General features: G+C 37.4%; 1 protein-coding gene across 1 annotated transcript; it reads left to right on the top strand.

Moving 5' to 3' along the window:
- Positions 1 to 5,754: 5,754 nt before the first annotated feature.
- slc26a1 (solute carrier family 26 member 1) lies at positions 5,755 to 17,316 on the top strand. The gene is made up of 8 exons (XM_053340263.1): positions 5,755 to 5,890; positions 10,237 to 10,714; positions 10,952 to 11,152; positions 11,905 to 12,151; positions 12,317 to 12,548; positions 13,005 to 13,188; positions 13,615 to 13,902; positions 14,176 to 17,316. Exons 2-8 carry the CDS (start codon positions 10,313 to 10,315, stop codon positions 14,755 to 14,757), a joined length of 2,136 nt encoding a protein of 711 aa, XP_053196238.1. The 5' UTR covers positions 5,755 to 5,890; positions 10,237 to 10,312; the 3' UTR covers positions 14,758 to 17,316.
- The last annotated feature ends 946 nt before the right edge of the window (positions 17,317 to 18,262 follow it).

Raw genomic sequence — 18,262 nt, 5'->3', positions numbered from 1 at the left:
CTTATCATAAGACAATTGCCTTAGACCCCAAACAACCATTGGGATGAAAGAACCATGAACTTATGGTTAATTTTTTTTTTTTTTTTTTTTACTCTTTCTAAAAAACCCATAGGTTACACTAAAATCAGTGTCAGTTCTCACTACATTGGACTACTTCATGATCTTACTGGACGTCTGTGGAAATTGTTCAGAAAGACAAAAGGGAGAAGAGGTTCAACTCCAGTCACCATATGAGTCACTAAAGAGTGTCTGGTTTTCAAGTCAGTTACCCAGAGCCTGAGGAATCCTCCACCAGTGAACAAACACTAATTTACTGATTACAACCCTGGCCTTGTCTAGTGCAAATAAATAAATTCTTCTCAATTAAATATTTCTTAGAGAATGTTGGTGATTTGAATATATGTGTTTCATATAGTTCAATACTTAAACTCATAAGCTGATTTGATGCCCACCCTTGGACATTTTGCCTTGATTTTTAGCTAGCTGGCTGTCTGGCTAATGCAACTTTCTAATAGCGTCTTGAATGGTTTGATGGAAATTGATGCACTAGGATAGAGCATGCGTATGATTTTTGTTTTAAGAAACTGAAACATTTTGTCTTCATCTCATTATAAAGACAACCAGCTGCCTTGTCTTGTGATTTATACAGATTTAATATTTATTGTGCTCTGTTATGCCCTCTTCACCACTGAATCTTAAATATCCAGACACAGGTGCAATTAACAAGCCATCTGATCAATTAATTTGACATAGTCAGTACTACATGAGCGAACATGTAAAAATTGGAAAGAAATACCAAAAAAAAACCTACTTCCAAGACTTTCTTTGAGTGTTTGATGTATGTATATGATTTTTTCACATCAGTAATTGTTCACTGCTAAAAAGCTGTTTAAATATTTGTTAAAAGCTTACTACATATTGCAATGTTTGAAGTATATGGCATGATAAGAGAAAACAACTTAGAGTTAAAGTTTATTTGGCCGAGAAACAAAGTTGTATTTGTTTTGCATATGTTTTTGTACGCAGTTGTTATGCATGGATATTTTCTTGCTTAACCGACAAGCCACATAAATTATCTTTTTTCTTTCTTTTTCTTTTTGCTGGTCACATTTTAACTAGCACATAATTATTTAGGTAATCTATTTAGTCTTCAAGGATGGATGATGTTCTGTAATAATTACACTCCAGCTGGGAACAAAAGAACAGGTTGCACTGGCACTGATTGCACATGTGGGCGATGTTCCCTGAATGAAAAAACACTTTCTGCATCTTCCATTAAATGAACTGGACAACATATATCTGAACAAAGATGCTGTGTGTATTTGCACTAATGATACAATAGCAATTTCACAATTCTGGTTAGATCCGGGGTGCAATTTGGATACTAAAACATGATCGATAAAGGTCAAAGGTTTTGTTTGAAAATGAAAATGTGTGCTTTCCTGTAGAAAGTAATATTCTTTTTTTGCTGAAACACAGTGGAAACAGAGCAGTGGTGAAGATAAATCACTGCATTCTTCTGAGTCCCCAGCATGCCTTTTTGACCTTCTTCAAATACTCAAACTTAGTCTTAAACTTTCATTGGGGTGATTAAAAGGAGCAAAGTCTTGACAGCAGGTATTTCATGTGCATGACTTTTCCCTTGTTACAGCTAATCCTCCTTAAACATTTATGTTCCTGCCAGGTAAGTGTTTGACTCTCAACTCAAGCAGTTAATAAGTAGAAGAGGGACTCCTTAAATAAACTCCTGTGTACTGTGTTGGCAGAAGGGCCTTTGTTATCTTTGAGGAGGAAGGTGTCATGGTAATATATCAGAACCACAAGGTCGGACAAATTGGTTTTCCCAACATATGAAGCCAAGACCTGAAGAATAATTTTCTTTAATAGCTTGAGACCTGCAACACATACATACAGGCCTACTTGAAATGTGAAATGTCTCGCATGCTAAATATATTTCTCTCAGGAGTTGGTGAAGAGAAAAAATAAAATATTGGACTTTAATTCATAAGTTGAACAGAAATAAGATTTAAAATGAATGCTAATGTTTGTCCTTGTCTGCTCAATGTGTCAATAGCTGCTATGTCACGGTCAGTGTTAGTGTTTACAGCTTGCTTCCGATACAAATACAATTATTCTATAATTTGTTACTGTACCTTTTGTAGTACTGCATCACATCCTATTATCTCATAAAGGAACATATCTGATGTCGTTATGTTTGATTTAAAGCATTGCTCCAGTCCCTTTTAATCCTTGACCTTTCTCTTTGACTCCATCATATTCACACCGTACTGATTGGCTTCGGCTGTGAACTTGGTAAAGTGCTTCACATTAGATGTGCCCCAATTCCTGCCTGGCTGGATTCAACTGTTTAGGACAATCAACACCATGAAAATCAACTTAAAATGTGCCAAAGGATTACTAGTTACAAACCAGAATTTTAATATGTGCAATATTATAGAGGCAGTATTAGCATATTTTTAAAAAAGATCATTTAAATAAACCAGTAAAGCCTTTTCCATGAAAAGGTAACAATAATGACTATCTTTACATTATGGTTATGTTATTATCACACATTATCTGTACAGTGCAAAATAAGTTATTACAGACATCAAGTCACAGCTAAACCTATAAAAGAATATATATGTTCAAGTTAATGTTTCTTTCTTTATTAATTAAAATCTTTAAAAATTAAAATCAGTTATTGGTGGGGCTGTATTTGAGCTTTAAACTGCAGCAGTTGATGACATTCTGGTAAGAACTGATGAGTATGACAGCAGATTTAACTGTGCTCTCTGAACATGATTTTGCTTATTCTGTTATGTTCATTTCAAATAGAGGGGAATTAGTCGATGAAAATTGTGAATAAGAGAAAAAAAACCCTCCAAACTACATTAAATAATGTCTAAACTGTCATCTCTCATTAAAATACAACAATTGTGCATTACATCAATAACAAGTCACACAAGAAGAGCAAATAAACTTTTATATGTTAATATTAGAATGCAGTGTTTGCTTTCTACACAAACGAGTCTACAGCTGTATTACCTGCTAAAAAGTTATTAAGATATTTGTTTAGCCAGACTTTGAAGTGCCCCATGTTTCATCATCCAACCAGCCCTTTAACAACAGAGGTAAAACAATATGTCACTTTTTGAATGATAAGCAGAGGTCCAACAAAACACCTCATGTTTAATTTTTATGGACTTGCGTAGCTGGAGCTCTCCTCTGTCTTTGTTAAATGAATATTAAAATCCTCTGCATTCTGTCAACCTCTCCAACATTAGGAGAGAGAGAGAGCATCTTTGAATACTTTAAATGTGCAACTTTTTTGTTTTATGATGCCCCATCATGCAGATGGATATAACAATACACAGCTAAAACATTCGGTGCACAAGCAGATTTTAAAGGAAAGTGTCTGAACACACACCTAATGAAAGCTTTTATTAAGTAGATTTTTGTTAAGACAATGTCATCTATAAACACAGACTTCAGCAAGGGTTTAGTCACCATGGTAACCATCATCCACCCAGCCAACAGTTCCTCCCTCCTGCATCTCGTTCCCCTCCCCCTCTGCTCAGCTCCAGTCAGCGTGCAGCAATGACAGAGGGGGAGTTGAGAGGGGGGGGTGGTGCAACCACCCATCATGCTTTGCAATAGGAAGCAGGAAGAAGCTCGAGGTAGTGAGTGAGCAGCACAACAGAGTGGACGGTGGTATACAAGGAAAACAGACTGATGTTGGATGAGGAGGCACCAGTCAGGGAGGTATGGCTGATGTTGCCTCCAGGACACATTCAAGCTGCTCCTTCTCTCTGGGTGAGTCTCTTATCTGATTGGTCTCTTACAAGAGAGGGAAAAAAAGAAACTGAAAATTACTCCTTGATATCATAACGGACGGACGGGTGATGGAGCTTGTAGACGGTGGAGCAGACATGCAGACAGATGGATGCTGCCGGTGGATTTAAAGTGGCAGTGCAGTAATCCTCTCAAATAGGTGGGATGAGAGATTTTTGCTGTATGATGAAGGGTGAAGACAGAAACTCCTTGCATCTTGTGATTGTGACATTCCAGTCCTATTGTGCAGGGATACTGTCATGTCACAGAACCACATACACACACACACACACACACACACACACACACACACACACACACATACACACACATACAAATATTAAAAAACAGACCCTGTCTACATTGATGTTTCTGCGGTGTGCTACAATTTGACTTCCGTCCTCACTGTGACTGAAGTAGACGCCTTCACACCAACACTGACAATGATGCCATTCAGTTAAGCATGTAATACAGAAACACACTCACCCACACACTTGGGACACAGACCTACTTTTGTCTCACACACTAACTTGACACACATTATTACTGTTTGAGGGATGTTTTATGACTTAAAAAATAAATAAATCTGAAATTCAGTCTTCTTGATGTCATTTTTACATTTACATTATTTGTAAATGATACGGTAATTCTAAAAAAATCTAAAAATCTTCATCCCCGTACATATTACCTACATTCATCTTCTACATATTACGTATAAACCCTGAATGACAGCAGCTACAGAAAAAAACACCATTTCCCCAACAAGGCCTAAAATCAAAGGGAGGATCAAGTAGATTCCACACACACCCAGATACTGAAAGGATGGGACAAACAGTACCAGTGTGTTACTGCGTTTTCCTACACCAAGCAAATATTGCAGTTCTTTATTTTTTTATGAAGCACAAACATAAACATGCAGAGACTTGTTTGAATGATTTGAAACAGATCATCTCCAGTAGACATCAGTGTTCCCTTTACTTCTGCCAGTGCTGTGCAACTCCTGTGTCGCAAAATAAGATTATTTGAAAGCTGCAGACTTTAAAATACAACTGGATTTTATTGCAGCTATGACCATGAGAACTACATGGGGTTTGACTCTTTGGAAGCTGATTTTTATACAAGATTAATAGTCTGGAAAACATGCACTTCAAAATTCCTACATCTGAAATGCTTTGCAGAATGATTACTGTAGCACTTAAAATAGAAAATAAGATTTAACAATTATCATTATTATCATTTTTTAAAAATGGTGATAGTATGAGAATGTAACAGAAAGTAACTGAATTACTCTTTATTAACCCTAACCCTAACCCTACTTTGCAGGTCACATACATGCACGCCTATGTGATAAATGAGATATAATCTAACATACAGATTTATAACAGTAAAGAAAACAACTTGCTTGCTTGTGTGTTAGTTTTCATTAAACCTGGCAGGTACACAACATTGTTCCACTTTATAAACACACACAATGCTGAATTTGTCTGACATGAGTGTATTTAATAGGAAATACAGATATATGTTTTTTCCCCATGCCTGTCACACTGTTGCACCTCAGATGAGCTTTATCTCATGCTTGCTGTGTAATCCATGCCCTCTGCAGGATGTATTTAAGCAGTATGACATGCTGACAATGCAAGTCTGTCCTCATTTTCACTTTGCAAACACAGCAGGGCTGATAAACACTGTGATCCAAGTAAAAAATTGACTTCATTTAACCTGTTGCCCAAAGCTGCGCCTCTTCGTACACACACATAATTTTACTTTTCAGTTAATGCAAATGATAACAAGTCCGGCCCACTCTTTGTGATCAAGCCAATAGGAAACACTTTGAGGGTGAGCAAAGGGCTGCTCTTATCTCACTATTTATCCAGCAGAGATCACACTCACGTCTCCTGCTGGTAGACATCAGAGAGAGAGAGGGAGACATAGAGAGCGGAAAGGAGAGAGTGAGACAGGCGAAAAGTCAAAAGAAGTTAAGTCAGACAGCAGAGAGCCGGTTTAGATACGACACATCAGACTTGTGATCTTGTTTGACTCTGTAGCTGTGACTCAGTAGGTGAGTATTCAATCATAACTTTACAGACTGGAACAAAATGTTCTTAAAATTTGGATTTTAGAGCAGAGAAGGTTTAGAGGTGCAAGAAATGATGCCTTCAAAAAATTGTCATTCCACCTGGAAACTCTGTAATATCACCAGAGGTGGAAAATATAAATAATATATAATAAAATATTAATATAATATTGCTCTGTTGCTTCTGGGTCAGTGCAATTTTGAATATAATCTGTCGGTGAAATTATTGCAGTACTGCAGTATACATAGTGTATTATAATTTAAAGAATGTATTTGAATATCAGCAGTCATGTAAACTATTTAGAGCATTTTTTACAGGCCTTTCACAATGAACAAAATGCAACAAAGTAATTATTTTTCAGAGTATAGTCTTCAAAAGAGCAACTTTTGTCATTTCAACATAAATAGTCACTCTGCAAGTTCAGTTAAACTTGAATATTCTAATACTGATTTGCATCTTTTCAAAACCACCTGCTCTCTAAATCAATGTCGCTCACAAAGCAATAGAAGAATCTGGCTCTTGTTGACCGCTGTGCAAATTTAATAGGCTTTTCTTTCATCATGTGCACTGTTGCATCATGTTGTGTTTTTATTAATGTGTTTTACAGCTTAAATTCTACTGGGGATAACAGACTGAATAGTGTAACAGAATAGTGTGGCATTTTTTGAATTAGTCAGATGTGGATGAGTCACAAATTTAATCATAAAATCAAAAAGACATTTAAATGTTGTATGTTTCAGGATTTAACAATTTGAAAGATATGTATCTGCACATCCCTATTAAACAAATTTGGTCAAAATTATTTGAGACAAAATATATGTTGCTGTGATATTGAAGACTTTAAATTACTTGATGTCTGGTAAAATCAAATTTATTTTTTAAAAAGATAGATAGATATCAGCTACATGTTGTTCTGACAGCTCAACATCAATCAATTAATCTACCATCTGTCATTTTGCTGTGATATCAGCATCCGGATAAGTTATATTTGTCCACATTACACTTTTAATATGACTAGATGGAAAAGTTTCCAACATACATGAAAGGCAAGCTTCACCCTCAAGGGACGCTTTCAGGTCATTTCTAACCACATGGCACTTTATACAGTACCACATGATTAAAGGCGGAGAGGATTGATTTGAAACGGTCACAGAAACAGATGTAATCAATTTTCAGCGCTGTTGGGGGTTGACAATGAGGTAAATTTATTTTTTTGTTCTGAGAGGTCCTCGGTACGACTCCTCTCATGCTCAGCAATTATTCAGGTGTCTCTTTTTCTTCACTTGAAAGTAAACTTTGTTTAGTGGGACAGTTGGCAGGACTGTTCAACACAAATGTGAGATAGTTCTTGCTCTCTATATGCAAGATGTTTTTCCTTTGTATGTGTTGAGCCTCAAAGCTGTATAGACTCATAATTTGTCTTTTGTGTCCCCTGTCTCATAAAAACATCAGGTGACATTCATAGAAACACAAAATTAGCTCTGTCCTGCAAAGTAATGCTGCTAAGAAGCGTGATCAGTGCATAACTAGTAATATTTCTGTGTCAAGAAATGTAAATAAAGTTAAATGTTTGTTTTGTTTATGTAAATAATCATCAAAACCACACTTATCTGTTCATCATCCCTCTGCCATATCAGTCTGTGAGAGTGGCCAGGAAGTCTAAATCACAGTGCATGCCAGGGTTGTGGTGATGACAGATGCAGATAACACGTCATTTGTGTTTTAGGGTCTCTGTGACATGGTTATCTCAGCTGAGACACAGCTGCCATTAAAAGGATTATAACCTTGTGAGAAAGGCCTTTAGTGGACCCTGTGATCATCATTCATGAGTGCCATGAATATGTTTCACAAAGTATTAGCTAAATAGGTAGTGTCAGTTATGGGTTTTAAAGTCTAATTGAATGTTTTCATGATGTAATTTCCTGTGGAAACCGGTTAAAACATAATTTAGATCACACAATGCTACACATGTAGGATACATTACTGCCTTCAAATTTAATTTACAGAAAAAATTAATCTTGGCTATTTTAAGCAGCTATAATTTATATTTCTATACATTAGCAATGTATTAGATTATAATGTGTAATGTCAGAGGTGTCGTTTTAAGTGATGAACCTTCAGAGAATTGTCACTTGACTCTGCAGCTCCTCTCGGCTTTTCAGAGCTTTAAGCTTTTAGGTTTTATGCTTAAAGACAGAGTTTTAAGATTATATTTGAATAAATGTTGACATTTTAGTAGGTAAAGAAGAAAAGTTACACTTACTACTTACTGTACTCACAAGAGTCCTAAGCCATGCTAGTGGCTCTGTGATGCTGTATACAGGCCCAGTAGTGTTTTGAGCGAAATGTTTTGCTCTAACAAGCAAATGGCAAAAAGAATTAATTGTCTGCTATACATTAACATGTTAACATGCTGTCACAGTGGTACTCAAGGAAAAGTCAGGGGATCACCAAAGTCATGAGGACTCATCATCTAGGAACCATGAATATTTGTGCAAAATATTGTGCTGATCTATAAAGTAGATATTGAGATCATTCATAAAATAAATGAAAACTGACCTGCTGGTGGCACTAGATGAAAATCTATCCTCTGGGAATCATTAATGTTTCTACAAAATGTCATTACATTTGTTGAGATATTTCAGCCTCGATCAAAGTGGTGGAGTGACGTTGCTCTTTCTAAAGCCCAACTGCTATTGTGGCTAAAACGTTGCTTCTCCATTTTTGGAGAGTTCTCTTTTCTATAAGCAACACTAAGATTCCTGCTGTCCATATATGGACATTTTCTTAGCTCTTCCATGACTCTGCCATATTTTTATAATGACCTTGTCCTAACTCAACCTCAACCCACAGATTACAATACAACTCTAGGAGGGTATAGATAATCAACAAGAAGAACTGCACAGGGTCTATATTATGAATGGTGCGAAGTGTCAGTACATGAAATAGCACATTAAGTAAAGGACTGGCTTGAGGACTTCAAGGACAAAAGAATCTGAGACATTCGTCTATTGAACCAGGGCTCATTTAAATTCAGGAAATGGCTGATTAAGCTTTTATCCCTCTAATTTCATAGTCTACAGTTATCCATACTGTATTCAAATCTGTGTAGCCTAAATGACAAGATTTGTATAGGACGGGCCATGAGGCCAAGACCAAATTGCCTGACAATTATACAAAATTACACATTTATAGCATAGATAATTGCTGTAGATTATATTCCTACAAGCAGGAGGATGTCCCTGGAAAACGTTGATGTTTAACTGCATGGTTTAAAGCAAGCTATCTTAGACACGTCCAACAGGTGCTCTGGGAAAAGGAGCTAATTAACTCTTAGTCCTATACCTTTACCAAGACAGATTCCACATCCGGGATGTTTCATAACCATTCATTGAAGTTTAACACAATGGTTGTGTTTTGTTTGTACACTGGATAAGACAGTCATTCACTGTGACACTCATTTATTCTGTAATCTGGAGTGATCATTCACTACTTCAAGAATGAGTTACTAACCAACCAATGATCTGTGTAAAGGAGATCACAACATCTCATCTTAATACAAGTAGAACATAAAGTTGTCAAAATGTATTTTGAGTGAGAAACATTAATTGGACAGCATTTTCTCAACCTGTAGTCCTGACAGATGAGACACTTAAATTCAAATGTATGTAATTTTAGTTAGGCAAGCAAAAATAGTAAAGGTCCCCTGAGGTTTTTAACTACTGGTAGTGCTATGGAGCAATATTTGTAAGAGTGGATCTCTGTTTTGTTTGTATTGCACATGAGGATCAAGATGCACATTCTAAAGCAAACACTTATATGACGCTGCTGTCCATGGTTTCCCACTATTTCACCAACAACAGTTGGTTGCAGCAAATGCGGGAAAGAAGAAGACTGCAACCTAGCAAACATGTATGTAAACAGTGTAGGATTGATTTCCAAAGTGATATTCAAAGTTTAAGGAAGGAAATACATTCAACATATTTGATAGACTTCAAAGGTGCACACAATGCCTTTTGATAAGAAGCACTGAATGTAAATGTGACATTTGTTGGTTCACAAGAGAAAATTTAGGGCAACTTTAATGTGAGCAATGTATTCTGCTAAAGTACACTTAAACATGCTAACATCCGTCTCTTTATAGCCATACAGTAGCCAGTGTTTATATCCAATTTCAAACAGGCCACAGATAACATAATGTAATAGTGACCTAATCATTCAGTATCTTTTCTATTGACTGAAACAATCTCCACTGATATTCACTGTTTGCATGTGTCTGTCCCTGTGTATCTCCCTTCCCCTCTTTTTCCTCTTTATGATAACCACCAAGGAGCACAGCTGACCAACTTATCCTCCACCCCTCCCTCTTCATATCACTGTGCTGCTTCCTCCTCCTTCTTGAGACCATGGAGGAGGTCATCAAGGTCACAGAAACCACCCCGACACCTCTCCTGGAACGGCAGGTACGCCAGCGACAGCCCACAGTATCAGTCCTCAAATCCAAGCTGAAGCAAAGTGTGACATGCTCAGTGCCCAGAGTCCGATCCACCGTGACAGGGTTCTTCCCTGTGGTGCGCTGGCTGCCTAAATACAAGCTCAGAGAGTATGTCTGGGGTGATTTGATGTCCGGGGTCATCGTGGGTATCATCTTGGTACCACAGGCAATAGCCTACTGCCTGCTGGCTGGAGTGGAGCCCATCTATGGCTTATACACCTCATTTTACGCCAACATCATCTACTTCATCATGGGGACGTCTCGGCATGTTTCTGTTGGGATCTTTAGCCTCATGAGCCTCATGGTGGGACAGGTAACTGATTAATCATGAGTTGGAAAGGAAATAAGTCTAAGCAATCAATGTAATAGTTAAAATAAAAATGATAGAGATGTATTAAGTGTATCACTTATGATTATTATAAAATGCATGAATGCATGATACAAAACAATGAACAAAGAAAATATACTTTTCAAACAGTTTAACCAGTAAAGCTGTAAAACAACCTGAAGCTTTCTAGAAATAGTAAAACTTATTTCTGCTTACCTGCAGGTGGTGTACAGAGAGGTGTTCAAGGCCGGTTTTGACCTCAGTGAGGACTCATCTAGCTATCATGTGTTAAATGTTTCAATGGGCATCAACCCCACAGCAGGTGAAGTGCACACTGTAGAGCTAATGGGCATGCAGTGTGGGAAAGAGTGTTACGCTATCAGCATTGCTGCTGCCATCACATTCCTGGCTGGTATCTATCAGGTAAAGGAACAGTTACCTTCTTACTGTATTCTCCCAAAGCTCTTCTCTGCTCTACTGTATAACTGTATATTAGAATGAATGTGATACTGCTAATTTGATAGAGTTTGATAGCTATGATGATTCAATTATTATTTGGTCAAATTCTAAGAGGTGCCACTGATGCACCTGAAACTAGACTCAGACAACATCACCCAATGAAAGAAAAGAAACATCAGCCACAGCAGTTTATAATGAAGGTGTACCATAACAGTTTTACGACGACATGTCTGTCACAGAGTTACATACGTAACAAAAATGGCACTATGAGGCTGCACATACAGCAGGCACAGTAGTGCAGTTAGCTAAATGTTAATGTCATAATGACAAGGCTGTCAGGTAATTACCATGATCACTATCATAGTATAGTGTATTAGCATGCCAACATTTGTTAAATTAGCACTTAACACAAAGTAAAGGTTGTTCTTCTGTCGGACAAAATGAAGTTTTTTAACGTTATGATAACACTAGATGATGGAGGAGATCACCAAAAATATTACAATTCATAGTATGGGAACATGAATATCTGTTCCAAATGCCATTGCAATCCATCCAATAATCATTCAGCCATTCTGAGCCAAGAAATGTCAGTTAGCTGGTGGCATTTGAGGAACATAATGTCTGCTAATCTATCTGTTAGATGTTGCAATTATTCAATTTAATAAGACTTTTTCATCAATTTTCTGCCTCCCTTCTTCTTCCACTCCCTCTCCCAGGTCATGATGGCCATATTTCAGCTAGGCTTTGTCTCTGTCTATCTTTCGGCTCCCATGCTGGATGGTTTTGCTACAGGAGCCTCTTTCACCATCCTGACCGTGCAGGCAAAATACCTGTTGGGTCTAAAGATTCCTCGTCACCAGGGCTATGGCACAGTTGCTGTTACCTGGTTCAACATTTTCGCCAACATTCAAAATACCAACCTGTGTGACCTCATCACTAGCGCCATCTGTATATCTGTATTAGGTAAATAAAGGCATCTCTACCTTGGATTCCCAAATGTATTAATTTAACCAAATTTATGATTCTGAAAATACATTTGCTGTTCTAAGTGATGCCCTTGAGTATGATGTACAGTACCATGAGACAACTCTTGATTTAATATGGTGTAACACTCATTTTGTATTATAGTGGCTGGGAAGGAGATCCAGGAACGCTACAAGGATCGTCTAAAGATTCCTCTTCCAACTGAGCTGATCGTAGTGGCCGGATCTACACTTGCCAGCCATTATGGGGGGCTGAACAGTCGTTATGACTCCAGTGTTTCTGGTCATATTCCCACAGGATTCATCCCTCCCCAGGTCCCGAACTTTAGTCTGATGTCACAAGTGGCACTGGATGCCATACCTTTAGCTGTCATTAGGTAATGTGCAACCAATTTTACACTGTATTTGCTTGGCATCAATGTGTCTTTTATCTGGGATGTTACAAATGCAATTTAATAGCTGGATTACTGTCTGGCAGAAATAAATCAGTTTTATTGTCCAGACAGATCTGATTGCACTGTCATGCCAAAATACAAACTACTACAGACAATGTCATTTTTATTGTTTACATTTTGCCAAAAAAAAAAGAAAGTGGATGAGTTGATTGATGGCAACCACTGTTCAAGTTTTATTGTGATATTCAGCCTTTCAGTTGTTGACAAAGGTGCATTTGCCCTTGCAACACGAGTCTGATTCTTGGATGAAAACAAAACTTGTTCACCCAAAAGGCATGTTCTCAAAATGGCTGCATGTGCTTCTATAAGGGCAAAGGTTAAATCACAATCTCAACTTCTCAACTGATCACAAATGTCATTTTATCTTTTTTCATCTAGTTTTGCCTTCACGGTGTCACTGTCCGAGATGTTTGCTAAGAAAAATGGCTACACAGTTCGTCCCAACCAGGAGATGCTAGCCATCGGCTTCTGTAACATCATTCCCTCCTTCTTCCACTGTTTCACCACAAGTGCAGCTCTAGCAAAAACTATGGTCAAGGACTCAACTGGTTGCCAGACACAGGTGAACTTCTAACTTTACAAAGTGGTCAAAACCATTTTTAATTGGTTCCAATATTTTTTAAATAAGGTTATATAATTCACTATAGATCTTTGTAGCTCCCAGTTTGCAATAGATTTATGTGTTGACCGTACTATTTCATGATTACAAAGATTAGAGAAATGTTCCTACTACCTTTATTTGCTTAATGATGTAACATGGTTAATTTGCCAATGACAACAAATGGGTAACCCCAGGATTGTGCTTCTGCAATGTTTGTCCTGTCAGGAACAGGTGGGTGAGGGGTGTTCTGCATGAGGCAAATATTGATTTCATATTCATGAAGTTGGAAGTTATCTATTCATGTTAACTTTGTAGATAGTGTTCACTAAAATCTCTCTCTTTTGTCCTGCATCTCTGGTTTTCTTCATTGCCCCACTCCTCCATCAGATATCAAGTCTGATCAGCGCCCTGGTTGTCCTTCTCGTCCTCCTCTTCTTCGCGCCTTACTTCCATGCTCTCCAGAAGTGTGTTCTTGCTTGTATCATCATTGTCAGCCTTCGTGGGGCACTGAGGAAGTTCAAGGACATCCCGGATAAGTGGCGTGCCAGCAGGAATGACGCCATTGTTTGGCTGGTCACCATGTCAGCCACGGCTCTGATCAGTGTGGAGCTGGGCCTCCTGGTCGGAATCGTTTTCTCCATGGTATGCATCATCTTCAAGACCCAGAACCCTAAGGTGAGTGACTTGATACTTGATAGCTGATACAAATGACAATCTTTTAAGATTTCAAAGATGGACGTTTTGTGTTAATTTCATCATTAAATGAGACCAAAGTTTCTGAATGTTCACCCATTCATTGGTGTCAGGATGAATTTATTGCAAATTTTGTAAACCATATCCTCCACCATTTCAACCATACTGACTTGCTAATATTAAATATATTGTGAAAGGCTATCATATTCTATTTAGTAATATCATAATCTCATCTAATCCAATGTCTGATGTCAGGTCTCTCTCCTTGGCCGGGCCAATGACACTGACCTTTACGAGGACATGGAGGAGTACAAGAACCTCATGCCACCACCTCGGGTTCAGGTCTTCCGCTTTCAGGCCCCTCTCTACTACGCCAACAAGGAATCCTTCCTCAAATCTCTCTACAAAACTGTAGGAGTTGAACCTTTCTTGGAGATGACTAGGAGGAGAAAGGCAGAGAAGAAGGCCAAAGAGATGTCCATGCAGCAGGCCAAGGCAAATGGGGATACAACCAACGGAGAGGTTGTTGTTGGACTGGTTAAAAGAGAACTTGATTTCCACACGATAGTTTTAGACTGCTCTGCTATCCCATTCATAGACTCGACAGGCATGGCCACGTTTAAGGGGCTGGTCAAGGAATATAAAGAGATTGGGGTGAGCGTGGTCCTCGCCAGCTGTAACACCTCACTTATCGATACCCTGCAGAAGGGACAATTCTTTGGGAAGAATGACAAAGACATGAACAGCCTGCTGTTTCATACAGTTCATGCTGCAGTTCTTCATGCAAACAGTATGCCTTCAGCAGCAGAGTGCAAGTCAGAAGACTCTGTGGTGTAGAGCAGCTGGAAGATGAAGGGAATAGTGAAAACATTGTGATGTGCCCTATTTCTCCTTCTCCTTTCTTATGTAAACCTAAAAGGGAATTTAGGTACAGTATGCCATCTTGCCAGTTGTAACAGTGCTGCATTAGGTAGCACTGGGTTTGCCTTTTAGGAAGTTTTATTCAATAAATCTAGGGTACCATATAGGTAGGAAGAATATCTAGGAAGAATATCCTATTGAGAATTTTTGTAATGTTTTATATTAAATAGTAAAGACCTGATCTGCCCAACAAGACTTTTTAAACACTATTCAAGATTTAAAAACCATTTCACTGCTGGAAAGAGTAATTCCATAAGATTGTGCTGTCTATATAGTAGAAAGGTGCACTTATATTTATAATTTGAAAAAAAGGCTCTGGCGTTCCTGGTTGCCCAAAAGGGGTAAATCCGACAACAATCAGGATCCAACTGAAGCTGCACATCTGTAGCTCAGAATATCTGATTTCATTTTTTAGTACTCGGGTATTTTAATCAGTTTTTCACTGATCACTAGCAAGAAAACAACATTGCAGACTGCTTTGCTTCCTGAGTTTCGACACACCCTTCTAACATTCCTCAGAGGCAGGCCTACAAAAAGCACAATACCCATAATGTTTTCATGTTACACCTTTTGTTCCTACATAATTCAGTTTAATTGTCAGATAATAATAAAGAAAGGAGAGATGACTGTTTTAAGTTGGTTGTATTATAAACTTGTTTGCTAAGTGGTTGGACTGAAGTTCATGTTGGTGCTGCTATATCTCTAATGGGCCGTGCCAGTACTGGTCACTTCTGTTGCCTCTTCTCAGTAACTTTACTCTCTTCATTTCCTCCACCTAACTTCCTGACTGGTCACAAGTCGTATAGAGGAAGGAAAGGGAATTAGCAGGAAGAAAGACTAAAGGAATGCACACAAAGCTCTGTACCCCAGAGAACTATTGTGGCTTATTTTTAATCACTGATATGCCGGTTCCACAGAGTCTGATATTAAGTGAACCTGAAGACTTTTCAGGGTGAACTACCCTTAACATTAGTGAGCTCAGTATATGAGGTCAAATAAATGTAAAAGAGAAGGCATTAACATAATGAATTTAATCTGTACATGCTTGCTTATCTGTGCTTTACTACAGTTGTTTTGTATGAATGTTAGTTGTCGCAAATGTTTTCTTACATTTTCAGATTAGTTCCTGTTGAGACAATTAAAGTTGCTCAAATCTGGGTTTGTCATATAACACAATGTCAAAAACAGAGCTTAATGTGATGAAAGCTGTTTAAACTTCAAGCCTTTAGCCAAAATCTAGAATGGCTCTAATCCAGGAGTCCAGAGTGCAGACATCAAGACCATTACCTTGGACCTGAAAATCATTTCTCAAAGGAAAGTTAAACTCTAGCTGACTTTAAGCGTTGAGTGTGGTGGAGAGAAATGTGTCCTCATGAGAACAGTGTGTTTTTTCAGCCTCATCCTAAAAGCAGAGTTCATTATAACATACTTGTAGTCTTGCCCTGTACTCTGTTTGCCTAACCAGAGACAGGTTTATGATCTGTTCTCGTAAAAAATATATTTTACACATTTACACATACCTGAAATCTCTTCTCAGGTGCTGGATGAAAGCAAGACATAATTTGGTACTTCTGAAATTTATACTTTTACTGAAAAAAAAACTGTTGGCAGCAGGTGATGCCACATATTATTTGGTTTCTTGTATCACTGCCAGTGCTTTGTTGAATCAAATATTTTGTGACTGGCAAAAATGAGAGCAGACGTTGCCTCTTTGTTAAATCACGCTTTACTTTATTTATTGTGCCAAGAGTGACATCTAGATTGAAATAATTTAACTATGATTTCTAATGTATACTATGTAATCATTAAAAAAAGGATGTATTTTTAATTTCATGTGAACATGTTCATGTTATGACATTCTCATTTGACAATGTAGAAAATGGCCATTTTGTATTTTCATACATTTTATTTTTCCAAGCATTCATTTAACTGGAATTGTGTTAGTGACTACTGAGCATTCACTTCTTTTTTAGGGGAGATCTGTTTGACATTCATTTTGGACTTAGTGTTGACATTCAACATCCACTGCCTTAATGCCTAATACTTGAATTAAACTGAGAAGTTCTTAGTGAAAAGATTGAGTTTGTGACTGTATTATTGCTATTAAAAGACATTTATCATGGGAACACATAGTAATGATAACTGTTATCTATATTGTTAAAGAATATTAAAGTTGCGCTAATCAATATTTTTATATTAAAAGATCAAATGACCTGACTGCCTGTAATGTGAAAAAGATTGCTCATTGTGACTAACTACAGGATCATTATATCCTGAATCTGTCATTTCCTTCACTTTCAAGGTGCGTTTCAGCATCTTTCAGCTCATTGTTTTGCTTTTACAACCAAAAACTGCACTATTTTAATTTCAATTGACATGAAAAAAAAATCTTTCTTCTCCAGAAATGATGCCCAAGTTAATTTGAATAATTTGGAGACCTTGCTCTTATAATTTTTCAATAAACAGTTGAAAATTTAAAAAACTTATTTGTCCATGAGTAGCAAATACACATTTCCTTTCACCTTCACTGTACTGGGGGGTGCAGCAGAAGTCTCAGAAGCAGATATAACAAAACATCAGCATATAAAACCAAATTATTTGAATTTTTAGATACGCTAGATTTGAGCGGACTGACTCTTTAAATAAAAGAAAAACATTTAAAAAAATAAACCCATCAATGGGGAAAAGATACAGCTACATGTATATATAAATGTTTTGATGATAAAACAGTTTTACCAGGTACTACTATGTCAGACATTACGCTCTACACACAACTATCCATTATTCCATGAGGTGATAAACTCATGGCTATTATTGTCTAACATAATGATTATACTTACATACACTTACAGTATGTCTTGTTCTATGCATTTTGAATGACAGCACATGTGGTTGCCCCTCCCAAAAACTGGTAGACACATGCTTACACAGACTTCATGTAATTATTTATAGAATAGTTACGCATTCAAGTTTATTTTAGGGGTCTTTTTACTTATTAACTGCAAACATGCTAAGAGTAAGCAGTTTTTCTGGACAAAGACAGTCAATGATTAAATGTGTTTATGTATAAATGTATAAAATGTGAAGCAATCCACATATCACAGCAACTATTTAATATACAGTACATACATTTTATCACTGCAAGAGGACTCTGTCACTTTTACTTGAACAAAGTGCACATCTATACTGAACCCAAACCTAATTAAAAGCTTACAAAGCTCATACAATTTTGCACCACAAGCACTAACTGATCTGTCCCCCCAACCTTATGTTTCAAAGTGTTCAAATGGTTTCTTATCAACAATAGTCATGTTGATCGTACAGAAATAAAAAGACTTATTTTATGGTGACAGCTTGGGTTTTAGAAGGTACGCCTCTTTGTCTTTATGGTTCTTCAAAGAGTTGACCTCAGAGTTTGGTC

The sequence above is a fragment of the Scomber japonicus genome, chromosome 19 (assembly GCF_027409825.1).
Source record: "Scomber japonicus isolate fScoJap1 chromosome 19, fScoJap1.pri, whole genome shotgun sequence".
In the NCBI taxonomy this organism is placed as follows: Eukaryota; Metazoa; Chordata; class Actinopteri; order Scombriformes; family Scombridae; genus Scomber; species Scomber japonicus.
The sequence above is the reverse complement of the archived record's forward strand: the minus strand, read 5'-3'. Positions and strand labels throughout refer to the sequence as shown.

Bases quoted from the DNA above. Each gene is read 5' to 3' on its own strand.
- slc26a1 (XM_053340263.1), top strand. From the start codon at position 10,313: ATGGAGGAGGTCATCAAGGTCACAGAAACCACCCCGACACCTCTCCTG. The intron at 11,153-11,904 runs GTAAAGGAACAG...TCCCTCTCCCAG, and splicing joins TCCTGGCTGGTATCTATCAG to GTCATGATGGCCATATTTCA. The intron at 12,549-13,004 runs GTAATGTGCAAC...TTTTTCATCTAG, and splicing joins ATACCTTTAGCTGTCATTAG to TTTTGCCTTCACGGTGTCAC.